Raw genomic sequence first — 13,268 nt, 5'->3', positions numbered from 1 at the left:
CATTTCTTAGTTTCCCTCCAGCCTTGCCCACCCACCCCACAGTTCCTAACAGCAACTTAGAGAGCTACTAAACTGTGTCCCACAAGCATCAAACTCACTCCCCCTTCCTGGTGTACCTTTCCTACATTTTTGTTAATGGTGGGACCACTGGCCCAGACACTAGGGCGTAAGATAGAAATCTTACCTATTTTTGGTTCCTTACTCTTTTCTTCCCTTCCTATATTGGCAGTTGTTGGATACTGTGATCCTGTTACTGATGTCTTCCCTAAATTGTTTTGTGTATGTTATTCTCACAGCATAGTCCCACAAAGACTTAATTCTGTGGTCTTTAAAATTGCTAAGTCTCAGGCTCCTTGATGTGAAAATATGATAATACTATTTATTAATGTTGTTAGTGAAGTGTCAGTGAAGTACTAGGTGTCAGAAAATATTGTAAATTGTAAAGGTGTTGTTACTTCAGGAGCCTTCTAAATCTGTTCTATATAGCCTCCTTACCCTGACCAGTTCTGCTGCAGCAACGTTGCTAAAACACCCTTCTGGTCTTGTCACTCTTCTCCTCAGTTTAGGAACCTTCATGGACTTCTTTTTGTCTACAGGGTAAAATCATAACCCATAGGGTATGGTATTCAAGGCCTTCCTATTGACTTTACTAGTCTTGTTCGATTTAATATTTATCCACATATCCTACATTCTACTCAGACTACCTCCTTGGTATGTACTTCACCTTTCCTGGTAGAGAAAGTGACAAAAGCAATCCCTTCCCCACCCATCTTTTCCTATGAAAATCTTGGCCCTTTTACAAGATTTAGTTTAAATGCTACCTCCCTCAGGGACCTTTCCCAAATATGTGTGTTATGCCTTCCAAACTGGAAGTGAACTGTCCTTCTGAATTCTGTAGCACTTTGTTCTTGCCTTTCCTATAGCTCTTTTCATATTTTATCTTGTGTTACAGTTATTTCATTCTGTAATACAGTTAGAGCTTTGACCAATTGCTTAATCTCCAGAGATTGATTTTCCTCATCTCTTAAAACAGGGGTGATAGCATCTGCCTCATAGGAGTGTTAGGGTGATTAAATGAGCTAATGCTTGTAAAGTGTTTTAACGTGGTGTTTAGCACACAGTGAGTACTCAGTAAGTGATAACTAATTGCTATTAGTCATACAGTGAGCAAATAAAGTACTTAGTATGTGTCAGGCCCTGTGCTAAATATAAAAGATAAATCAATTTGTCTTTTAGGGGAAGGCAGAAACATATTATGAATACTTGTCAGAAACATTTTTAGGGATTAGGCAGGCAGGCACCTGTTATTTGTTAATTTCAGCAAATGTTTACTGAATGCCTACTGTGTGCCAGCTACTGTTCTAGGCCCTGGAAATACAGCAGTGAACAAAACAGACAAAAATATATATATATTTTTAGTGAAATCCTAGAGCTTAAATTCTAATGGGTAATCGAGTAAAATCAACCAAATGTAGACTGGCGGGCCAACTAGAGTCCCATGCAATCTGATGAGGTCCAGCCAGTTGTTGCCATGACAGAATGTAGGTCTAGTGTTGCCTTACTGCATAATTTCGCATCCCTTTCCACAATCCCTCTCCCCCTTGAGGTTGGAAATCTGAATTTTCATATGATTTCATAACAGATTAAAAATTTTTAGATGTTACAAGTTAACTTTTAAAATCTAAACACATTTTGGGAATTCCTTGGCAGTCCAGTGGTTAGGACTCTGCTTCCATTGCAGGGTGCCCGGGTTCGATCCCTGGTTGGGGAACTAAGATCCCGCAAGCCGTGAGGCAAGGCCAAAAAATATATACACCGTATTTATTATAAAAGGATGAAGACAAGTGTTTTTAAATTTATTTATTTTATTTATTTATTTTTGGCTGTGTTGGGTCCTCGTTGCTGTTTGCGGGCTTTCTCTAGTTGCGGCGAGCAGGGGCCACTCTTCATTGAGGTGCACAGGCTTCTCATTGTGGTGGCCTCTCTTGTTGCAGAGCACGGGCTCTAGGCACGCAGGCTTCAGTAGTTGTGACACATGGGCTCAGTATTTGTGGCTCGCGAGCTCTAAGAGTACAGGCTTAGTAGTTGTGGTGCACGGGCTCAATTGCTCTGCGGCATGTGGGATCCTCCTGGACCAGGGCTCGAACCCGTGTCCCTTGCATTGGCAGATGGACTCTTAACCACTGCGCCACCAGGGAAGCCCAAGACAAGTGTTTTTAAATGTCTTGCTGATCATGATAGCATTGTGTATTCAGTAAGTATTATTTTTAAGCATATTATACATTCAGAGTAAGGTGCATGAGAGAGTGTAAGTCCATATTTTAAATAATCTTCTAGATAATTTTAAATCTTTGGCTGACTTAGATCTGATTAGCTGGTCATTATGTTATTTTGTTTTGTTTTATTGTGATGTGGCAGGTGAAATTCTGGTACTTAGGAGCTTTTACTTCCAGAGACATCAGCTCTGCTGTTTCTTTGTTCCTCTTCCTGCATTATTAACATTATCTTCCATTCATTTTCTTTTTTTTTTTTTTTTTTTTTTTGCGGTACGCGGGCCTCTCACTGTTGTGGCCTCTCCCGTTGCAGAGCACAGGCTCCGGACACGCAGGCCATGTCTCACGGGCCTAGCCGCTCCGCGACATGTGGGATTTTCCCGGACCCGGGCACGAACCCGTGTCCCCTGCACTGGCAGCGGACTCCCAACCACTGCGCCACCAGGGAAGCCCCATTTTCTTTTTTTAAATTTATTTATTTATTTTTGGTTGCGTTGGGTCTTCGTGGCTGTGTGTGGGCTTTCTCTAGTTGCAGTGAGTGGGGGCTACTACTTGTTGCAGTGCGCGGGCTTCTCATTGCAGTGGTTTCTCTTGTTGTGGAGCACGGGCTCTAGGCGCGCAGGCTTCAGTAGTTACAGCATGTGGGCTCAGTAATTGTGGCTCGCAGGCTCTAGAGCACAGGCTCAGTATTTGTGGCGCACAGGCTTAGTTGCTCCACGGCATGTGGAATCTTCCTGGACCAGGGCTCGAACCCATGTCCCTGCATTGGCAGGCAGATTCTTAACCACTGCACCACCAGGGAAGCCCCGATTCAGTTTCTTGGTAGGACTCTAAGCTGTTTATTTATTTTGTGAATGTTAATTTAGTTAAAAGTAGCTATCTTGTAAGTCCACTTAACTAGGCACACAAACTACAGTGTCATGCAGTATGATAAATGTGAATGAACTAGTGTCTTCACCTGATTGGTATAACTCCCAGTCTTCCTTCAGGAAAACTTGGCCACCTGACCAACAGATAAAAGTTGCCAGTATTAATAGGCTAATGCATAATAAAGGTAAGCCTTACTTATATATATGTAACATTCGTATATATTATTTTTATATATATGTAACATTTGTATATGTTATTTATATACATATATATGTGTGTTAGTTACGACATATGTGTATGTTTTTCTTCCTATGTCCCAGTTGATTTTGTATCGCATACCATTATAAAATGATAAATACTTTGAGTGGAGCAGTCCGCATTACTATGGATTTATATAATAAGGGGGTCCACCCCGCCATAGGGGGATCAGGGAAGGCCTTTAAGCTAATGAGAGCTGATCTATGGATAGTTGTCAGTGGCAGGGTGAAATGATTATTTCACAAGCAAAAGATTGGTAGGCTAGGTGGGTTGGTAGCATAGGGGGAATGATATTTGGACCTTATCCTGATAACAGTGAAATGCCATTGAAAGGTTTTAATCTCAGAAGTGACGTGATCAAATTAATTTATTTATATTGCTTGACTGCTCTGGGGAGAATGAATTAGACTGCGATAACATTCCAACCAGGAGGTTCTTGAAGTAGTTGGTTCTTAAGTAGTGTGGTAGTCCTAGCAAGAGATGTTGATGGAGATTGAGGTAGTAACAGTGGAGAATAAGATTTAGGAATTTGAATTAGCAGGGCTTGGTTATTGGTTTCATCTGGAGGCTGAAAGTGGTTGGGGCAGGGTGGAATTAAGCATGACTCCTAGGCCTCTTGCCTTGAGCAGCAGAGTGGATAGTGATGCTTTTAACTGAGTTGAGTTTAAATTTGGACATTTTTGAGGTATCTCTGTGACCTCCAAGGGAAGCTGTCCAAAAAACAACTGGATAGAGAAGTCTGGGGCTCAAGCGTGGGGTCTGGGGATGGAGATAGAGGATTCATCATCTGTTTATATATGGTAACTAAGACCATGGGAATCACTGATAGTGCCTATGAAAAATGTATATCATGGGAGATGGGCTGAAAAGAGAACCTCAAGTTTCATTAGCTTTAATGTGCAGGAAGAAGGGGATCAGCAGCCACAATTTGAAGAAAACAAGTAGTGATTGATGTCTCATAAACCAACGGAAAAGAGTATTTCAAGAAGGATATGGCTATCAAGATTGAGTGCTGCCAAGAGGACGAGAAAAATGACTGAAAAGGTCTATTGAATTTAGCATTTTGCACTTGATCAGTGTCTTTTACGAAAACAGTTTTGATAGCATGGAAGCAGATTGGAGTGGGCTAAGAAATAAGAGAGGAGAGACAAACTGTTTCAAGAAGTTTGGAATAAAGAGAAAAGGAACAGGTTAATGAGGCTCTTATAAAGTCTAGGCAAGAGATCATGAAGATCTGAGTTAGGGTAATGGCAGTAGGAATGGAGAAGAAGAGACAGAGACAGTCCAGAAATAGGAAATAAAGCTGACCATTACTAGTGATTGGATATGGGGATAAGGGGAAAAGAGTTGTCAAGGGTGACTCCCAAGTTTCTGACTTGAAAAGCTGAGAAGATACTGGTACAGTTCCCTAATCCCTTATATCATTGTTTCCTCAACCTTTCCATTCATTATCACCTTCCTAAGAAGCCTTTTTAGACATCTTTTTTCCCTAATGCATCCCTCCCATGAAATTTTAACATGCAGATATACTCTATATCTTTTTACGTACAGTAAGTATGTCTGTGCTTTATACATAAAATGAGTAAGCATAAAGCTTGCTTTTTATTCAGTGCAAGGTTGAGAGTGACTAAACAAGATTTTTAGTTAAAAGTTAAAAAGCTATTTACATTTAACTAAGTTTTATAGCTGTATTTGCTGAGTAACTTTTATTTACTTATATAAGTTGTAATGTATCAAATTGCATATGCAAATTAGTATTTATAAATACAGAAACAGTGTAATCAGATTTTTAAAAATCATTTAAAGTTGTTCATTTTCCAGCAAAAACAAAACAATAGAGAAAAATCAGTTTCTTAACATTATTTTTAGTAAACTTTTTAACTTTTGCTGATATGAGAAAATAACTTTTAACTAGCTGCTAGATAGTCGTTCAGATATTGTTAACATTTTTCTTTTTAGCACTTGGCATAATTAATTGGGACACATTTTAATTTGTAGAATTAAATAATAAAATGTAAATTTTTAATTTAATTATCAAAACCCATGTCACACACAGAAGCACTGAGGATCAAACATAAATAACATCCACAGGGCAAAACAGGCATGCTCAGGCCACCTCTTGTCATATGACTTCAAGATTCAGCCATCAGTCAAGAGAAAGTCCCCCAGTCATAGCTGTCTGTTTGCCATAGCTTTGTAGTATAGTTCTTGCATACTTTTTGTCTGCCTTTATGAAGTGAGTGTCAATGCTGCTTATGTAATACTCAAGAAAATCCAGCAAGAAAAATTAGATACTAGGGAATAAGTCTTTATTTGTAAGGTTGAGCTTTGGAGGGCCACATACCATTGTAATATCTAAGTTCTCCCCCTCCCCCATGAACCAGTTTCACCCTTTTGAGTGCATAACACCTCCAGCAGGGTCTGGGATAGAGCCCTGTATAGTCAAATAATATTAATATTTTCAGGCAAATCATTTGAATATTAATTGAGTGGGATTAATAAGGGCTATAAATAGTCTCATGTTAATTTTGTTCAGGTTTTGTTGCTAAATGTATTTTGTGTTATATATACTAAAAACCTTCTTATTTTCAGAGCTCTTTTGATTTCAGAATTCCAGATATGGGATTGTGGATAATGAAATGTATAAGGAATGTATGAGGAGCAGGTTTATGGAGATGATGACTTAAAAAGAAATTTTTTTTAAGCATTTGAGGTGCTTATGGAACATGGATAGAAGGAACCCCTTGAGTATTAGATATGCACTGCAGATGTAGATTTGAAAGTCATCAGCTTTTAAATCTTCCAAAGAAGCAATAATTGTAATGAGACGTGGTTAGAATTGCTTATCTTGGGGTGAGGTAAATGGTAGAGAACAGGCCCTTTCTGAAAACTCTGGCTTGGGACTTCCCTGGCGGTCCAGTGATTAAGACTCCATGTTTCCACTGCAGGGGGCACAGGTTTGATCCCTGTTTGGGGAACTAAGATCCTGCATGCCACACGGCGTGGCCTAAAAAAACAAAGCAAAACAAAAAACTCTGGCTTATTGGTTCTTACAGCCTAGCTTTGGAGGGAATGAAGATGGAATAGAAGGATAAAGGTTAAGAGAAGGGAGCTACAGTGTTAGGAGAAAGGAAGAGGAAAAACCACCTGCTAATGGAGAGCAAGAAAATATAGTCGTCCTCTTTGACTCTGACTTCTGGGAAATTGCCCTCATGGGGAATTGAAGCCTTTCAAAGTAGGGCTGAGAAGAAAAAGGAAATACCATTGATTCAGCATTTAGACCCTAGACACTTTCACGTTACCTCATCAATCATACTGGGCTATAAAGTTTATTATTCTCATTTTATAGGTAATGGAAGCAGAGACTCAAAATAGTGGGTAATTTGCCCATGGTTATTCAGTTGGGATTGGAACCAGCTCACCTGACTCTCAAATCAGTGCTCTTTCTCACTACATCATATTGGAAGGAGCTGACAAGGTTTGAGGGGCAGCACTGAGTGTCTGTCCATAGCATGTCTAATGAGGACAGAGAGGGTTCCCTTTGTGTGGCCTCTCAGTCTGGCTCTTCTTCCCCATATTGTCCTGGGCTCCTCAGAAGATTGCATCCCAAATCTAGCTCCTCCTTTTTGAATTAATATGTACAGGTTAGAGAAATCCTGCTTTTATTTTGTTACAAGGGCTGTTAGAAAAACCCTTTCTCCTATTACCAAAGGTTGAAATGAAGAGCCAGTCAGAGAGATTTGTGTAATGCACCTACAGGCCATGCAGAACCCTCCTTGTCTGAAGACTGGGGATGGAGGGGCGGAGTGCTGCAGAATAGGGGCCAGCAGTTCACTGTTACATCCCAAAGACATTTTGCTTGTGGGCCTTTGTATTTATACCTCTCTAACCAAACTGATCTTGTCCCTCAAACCAACCGTGGGCTTTCTGATCTCTAAATCTTTGCTCCTGGTAAACTGCTGTCCCTCCCTACGCCATTACCTTTAGAAATATTAACCATCTAGCCTTCAAAGACCACTTCAGAACTCACCACACAGTAAAAATAGTTCTCACTTCCACTCTCTGACATCATTGCACACCTAGATTCATTATGTTTTTTGTTCTTTTTTTTTTTTTTTTTTTTTTTTTTTTTTTGCAGTACGCGGGCCTCTCACTGTTGTGGCCTCTCCCGTTGCGGAGCACAGGCTCTGGACGCGCAGGCTTAGTGGCCATGACTCACAAGCCCAGCCGCTCCGTGTGGCATGTGGGATCTTCCTAAACCGGAGCACGAACCCGTGTCCCCTGCATCGGCAGGCTGACTCTCAACCACTGCGCCACCAGGAAAGCCCTGTTTTTTGTTCTTGATGCTGTGAGACTAAACTAGGTTGTAAAGCTTCCTGAAGGCAGAAGCTTCTGCACAGTGCCTGGCACATACATTTTATTAAATGAATAATAAATCACTTGTCTATTTGAGTCAGTTTGGAGATAACCATTTGGATTTCTCTTTTCACCTTGATTCCTTGAGCAGTGTGAGTGCTTGGGAGATATTCAGTGAATGTTTTTGCATTGACTGAAATGGAAGGTAAGCGCTTTGGTTTTCCTACTTTAAGTAATTCATTTTAGTTCCTTGTAGCACCTAGTGATAGTGGCAATGGGGTGTCGCTAGGAAGGTAAGAGCCTCCAGATTCTGCACAGTCTACAAGGGATGTTTGGAATTTTTCTTTTGGAGAAATTGGACTGTAGCTATCCTGGGCCTCTCCTATGTCTCTCACCACCCCTTACTTCCCCATTCCTAGGTCTGAGCATTGCATTTATATATAGATTCAAGGGCCAAAAGGACTAGTAAATCCTAGGAGAGAATTAGGATTAGAGAACTTGGACTATCAGCTATCTGGTTGATGCAGTATCTCAGTGTGCCATGCTTCACTTAGGCCTTGAGCTTTGAATATATAGTTGTGTGTACAGAAGATTGTTTTTCCCACATGATCTTTTAGCCAGACCTCCTGATTTATAGATTCAGCTTTGTTTCCTGGAGTGATCATTCTTCAGCCCATTCTTGTGAGGATCTGCCAGAATATGAGGAGCCTTATTATGGCCCCATTATGGACTAATCCAGTTGTCCATAGAGAAGTCTCTCCCATTGTCTTGGTTATTGACAGTTCTGACAGGCTTACAGATAACAAACACCCTGAGAACCTCATGCCGTCAGAACTGTTCCATACTGTTTCCTTGTTTGCAGTATTTCTTGGTCATAAAAAGCTCTGAGAGAAATTCCAGAAGTTTGAAAAACTATTACCAAACCTAATTCTACCTTACTAGCACAGCATTTTACTATTTACAAAGTGCTTTCATGTGTATTCTCATTTGATCTTCACTATAACTCTGAGGTAGACAGGGCAAGGGTAACAAAATTGAGATACAGATAAGTGACACTCAAGGCTGTACACTTGTTAAGTAGCAGACCAGAAATCAGATTGTCTGGCTTTGTAGCTCCTTTCACTAATACCACACTATTCAGGTGTGCCTGTTGATATTCTATCCAGCACAGTGCCTTCACTCAGCCTAAGTATTTCTTTTCTTTCTTTAAAAATTTATTTATTTATTTCTGGCTGTGTTGGGTCTTCGTTGTTGCGCATGGGCTTTCTCTAGTTGCAGCGAGTGGGGGCTACTCTTCATTGCGCTGGCTTCTCTTGTTGCAGAGCACGGACTCTAGGCGCGTGGGCTTCAGTAGTTGTGGCATGCGGGCTCAGTAGTTGTGGCTCGCGGACTCTAGAGCGCAGGCTCAGGAGTCTTGGCACACGGGCTTAGTTGCTCTGCGACATGTGGGATTGAATCCGTGTCCCCTGCATTGGCAGGCGGATTCTTAACCACTGCGCCACCAGGGAAGTCCCAATGTTAAACTCTTTTTTTTTTTTTTTTTTTTTTTTTTTGCGGTATGCGGGTCTCTCACTGCTGTGGCCTCTCCCGTTGCAGAGCACAGGCTCCGGACGCGGAGGCTCAGCGGCCATGGCTCACGGGCCCAGCCGCTCCGCGGCATGTGGGATCTTCCCGGACCGGGGCATGAACCCGCGTCCCCTGCATCGGCAGACGGACTCTCAACCACCGCGCCACCAGGGAAGCCCTGTATTCCCTATTCTTGGCAAGAACTGGACCACATGTCATTGACAGATTGAGTCAGGCAGTGGTTAGGGTGGTAGAATCCAAGAAGAAACATTGACACACTTCTTCCAAGAAATAACAAAGGAGACCCCTGTGGCTAGTATGCTGTTGAGCAGAGTATATGTAATAGAGAGAGCTTTGGCTTTAGTCAGAAGGATCTGGATTAGAGTCTTCAAAGATCTGGATTAGAGTCTTCCACTTAGTAGCTGGGTCCTTCTGCAAGTTATGCATCAGTTTTCTCACCTCTAAAATGGGCGTTCTAGGGACTTCCCTGGTGGTGCAGTAGTTAAGAGTCCGCCTGCCAGTGCAGGGGACACGGGTTCGAGCCCTGGTCCGGGAAGATCCCCCATGCTGCAGAGCGTTTAAGCCCGTGCGCCACAACGACTGAGCCCACGTGCCTAGAACCTGTGCTCTGCAACAAAGAGAAGCCACCGCAGTGAGAAGTCCGTGCACCGCAATGAAGAGTAGCCCCCACTCACCGCAACTAGAGAAAGCCCACGTGCAGCAACAAAGACCCAGTGCAGCCATAAACAAATGAATATTTACAAAAAGAATTTATAAAAAATAAATAAAATGGGGATTCTGTATGAGCTTAGACTTAAAAGCTAAGCAAATTGTTTCTAAATCATTACCAATCAAATTTGAATTTTCCCTGGGAACATACCCTCTGCAGACATTAGAGATTGACTTTGGCATTTTTGTTTTGTTTTGGTTTTTTTAGGCTGCACCCTGTGGCATGCAGGATCTTAGTTCCCCAACCAGGGATCAAACCAGTGCCCCCTGCTTTGGGAGTGTGGAGTCTTAACCACTGGACCACCAGGGAAGTCCCTGACTTTGGCATTTTTGAAAGAGCTTTCAAAAGGCTTTTAGTCTGGATTTAGTAGATAAAAACTTTCCACCACGGTCAGAGACTTTGGAAAGCATTCTGGACTGGACTTGAGAAGACTGCTTCTTTTCACATCTAGCAGCAAGGACACAGATGTGTGATTTTTTTGGCAGGAGCATCATGATCCTTGCCTGCCTTGGTGCCTGATGGAGGTGTCCTAGCAGGACATGGAAATAAGTAACTTGACACAGGAAAGGAACTTATATATCACAGGAGTTTGTTAGTTTAGTAGATTGGTTCTATCATAAAAACTTTGAAGGCATCTCAATTAATGTTAAATTCATTAAGAAAGGACTTGTGTGAATCACTGGTTTATTTTGATTATCCTAATGTGCTATTGATATATATATTGCCTAAAAAGAATAAGTATGCATATGCAGAAAAATGAAGTTGGACTCCTGCCTTACATCATATATAAAAATTAACTTAGGGCCTTCCCTGGTGGTCCAGTGGTTAAGACTCCTTGCTTCCACTGCAGGGGGTGTGGGTTCGATCCCTGGTTGGGGAAGTTCTGCATGCCGCGCGGTACAACCAAAAAATAAATTAAATAAAACAGTAAAAATAAAATAAAATAAATTAACTTAGATCAGAAACTTAAATGTAAAGAGCTAAAACTATAAAACCCATTTAAGAAAACAGGAGTAAATCATCATGACCTTGGATTAGACAACAGTTTCTTAGACATGACACTGAAAGCACAAGCAGTCTCCCACCCCCCCAAAAAAGATAAATTGGACTTAGTGAAAATTTAAAACTTTTGTGCTTCAAAGGACACCATCATGGATATTGAGAATTATGTAAGAGCTCAATCATATTGCTTTATTTTGGCTGACAGGTAGCTGACATGTCAAAATGCAAGTCAGTTTCAATAATTAAATGACTCTTGGGTTCTGCTGATCTGCATTCATCTTTCCCCATTTTCTATGCATATGTGTATATTCCTTTTCCAGATTTTTGGGTTTGGTATTTTTATTTTGTTGAATTTATTGTAAACCACTTCAGATCTTTTGGAAAACTGAAGTTTAAAAATGTTGAATAGAACATTTGAGAGCATGTATGTGCTGTGCACTGTGCTACACATTCTTGCTCTCAAAGAGTTAATGATCTAGAAGTGAGGTGATGAGTTGTGAACTAAAACATGGCCATTGGAGGTTGTCAGTGGGAACCAGTTTGTAGTAACAGGTAAACAAAGATAAACACAGATAAAGTTGGACACCAAAGTGATAAGGACAGATTTTAATCAGTAATATACCATTGCAATAGGGAAAAGTGTGAACTGATTTCAACTTTGTGCAGAGGTAACTGGGTGTTTTAAAGGAAGGATGAGGGAATGGAGGTGGGGGTGAGAGAGAGCTCAGTAAAGTCAGGGAAATGAAAAATTACAAAATGCAAGGAAGGGGGAGGTGGTCCACATGAAACCCAACTGGGTTTGCTACTGGGGCTTATTGAAGGTAGTCTCCTACCCTCCCACAGAACCTGGGAAACAGGAACCCTATATTCAGGTGTTGGCTGAAACAGTAAATTCATTTGGCAGCCTTGAGATTCTCTCAGGCAGGCACTTTAAGGGGGGCTAGGGTCATCTAGTGATGTGACCTTGAGCTGTTAGAAACTATGTTAGTGTTTTTTGTTCAAATCTTGATGGGCCAAGGTTGAACCTAGTTGAGAAAGGGCTCAGAGGAGCCTGGATAGAGTTTGGTTAAGGAGGTTAAGGAGAGAATCTTTGGTACAGGTGAAGATCAGTTTGCCAGCCTGTTGTCTTTGGGGAATAGAAAGTTCATGGCTGACTCTAAGACCAGATGAATGGTAATGGCATTAACTCCTAACTAGGGAACCTAGGAGAAGAAACTGGTTTAAGGAGAGAGAAAGTGAGGTGGAGATAGCCAGTATGCATTTGGAAATACACACAGGCAAAGGTTGTGACAACAGAGATTTGGTACTTAGTGTAAAAGTGGAGGTTGAAGCTAAGGGAGGTCACTTGGGAAAGGGGGCTGCTTCTGCTGAGGACCAAAAGTAGAATTTTGATACACACTGACATTGAGAGATTGGTGTTGGGAGAGGAACACAGTATAAACCCTGAGAAGGAGTGGTTAGAAAGGTGAGAGAACTGGGAGAGGGTGGTGCCTTCAGAATCATGGGTGGAGTTTCAAGAAGGCAGAAGTGATCATCAGTGACAAATTAGAAAGTCAAATAGAATGAATACTGACAAGGTCACTGGTGTAGCTGTCTAAAATGTCTTTTTCTGAGCCATTTGTGTCCTGCAGTCTTTTTTTTTTTTTTTAAGTTGTTTATTTGTGTGTGTGTGTGTGTGTGTGTGTGTGTCCTTACAACAGAGCGTCTCTATTCACTTTTCATACCAATTCTGGAGGAAACCTGTGCTTTCTGGGTTTCTGGGAAGAAATCTTTCTAAAATCTGCTTTTGGAAGTTCTGCTCCACTCCAGTCACAAGGAAGATTCCTTTGCTGTACATTTCTTCCCTTACCCTACACTTACTGGCAAACACTTGTTAAGCAACTGTTACAGCTACACCTTGTGTCTGGGACAGTGTAGGTGCTCGGTAAGTATTGACTAGATATTTGAACAGTGATTCAGTCAGCAAATATTTGTATATATCATAGATGCTGGGGATACAACAGAAGTTTTTGTAGAACTTACACAGGAGAACAGATACAGATTGTACATAGTGTAACGAAGGAAATAAAACAGGTGTTCTGACAAAAATGGAGTAGCTTACTTTGGGTTAGTGTGACAGGGAAGCCCTAGTAATTCTAGTAATTCTAGTAATCCTAGTAATTCTAAGAGCTAGGGAAGAGCATTGTGGACAGAAAGAAAACAGGAAATGTGAA

The 13,268-nt window shown here is 41.3% G+C and overlaps 1 protein-coding gene across 5 annotated transcripts in view; it reads left to right on the top strand.

Moving 5' to 3' along the window:
• Positions 1-13,268, top strand: part of KPNA6 (karyopherin subunit alpha 6) — a 54,102-nt gene that overhangs the window by 6,519 nt on the left and 34,315 nt on the right. The window contains exon 2 of one of the 5 annotated variants that reach the window (XM_049700290.1): positions 3,263-3,327. The exons of the other annotated variants lie outside the window; for them this stretch is intronic. Within the exon in view, the coding sequence (XP_049556247.1) occupies positions 3,315-3,327 (13 nt within the window). The 5' untranslated portion in view covers positions 3,263-3,314. The remainder of the gene's footprint in view (positions 1-3,262; positions 3,328-13,268) is intronic. 5 annotated transcript variants of the gene reach the window in all.

Source organism: Orcinus orca, chromosome 1 (genome assembly GCF_937001465.1).
Source record: "Orcinus orca chromosome 1, mOrcOrc1.1, whole genome shotgun sequence".
Taxonomy (NCBI): domain Eukaryota; kingdom Metazoa; phylum Chordata; class Mammalia; order Artiodactyla; family Delphinidae; genus Orcinus; species Orcinus orca.
Note: the sequence above shows the minus strand (reverse complement) of the source record. Positions and strands in the feature narration are given on the sequence as shown.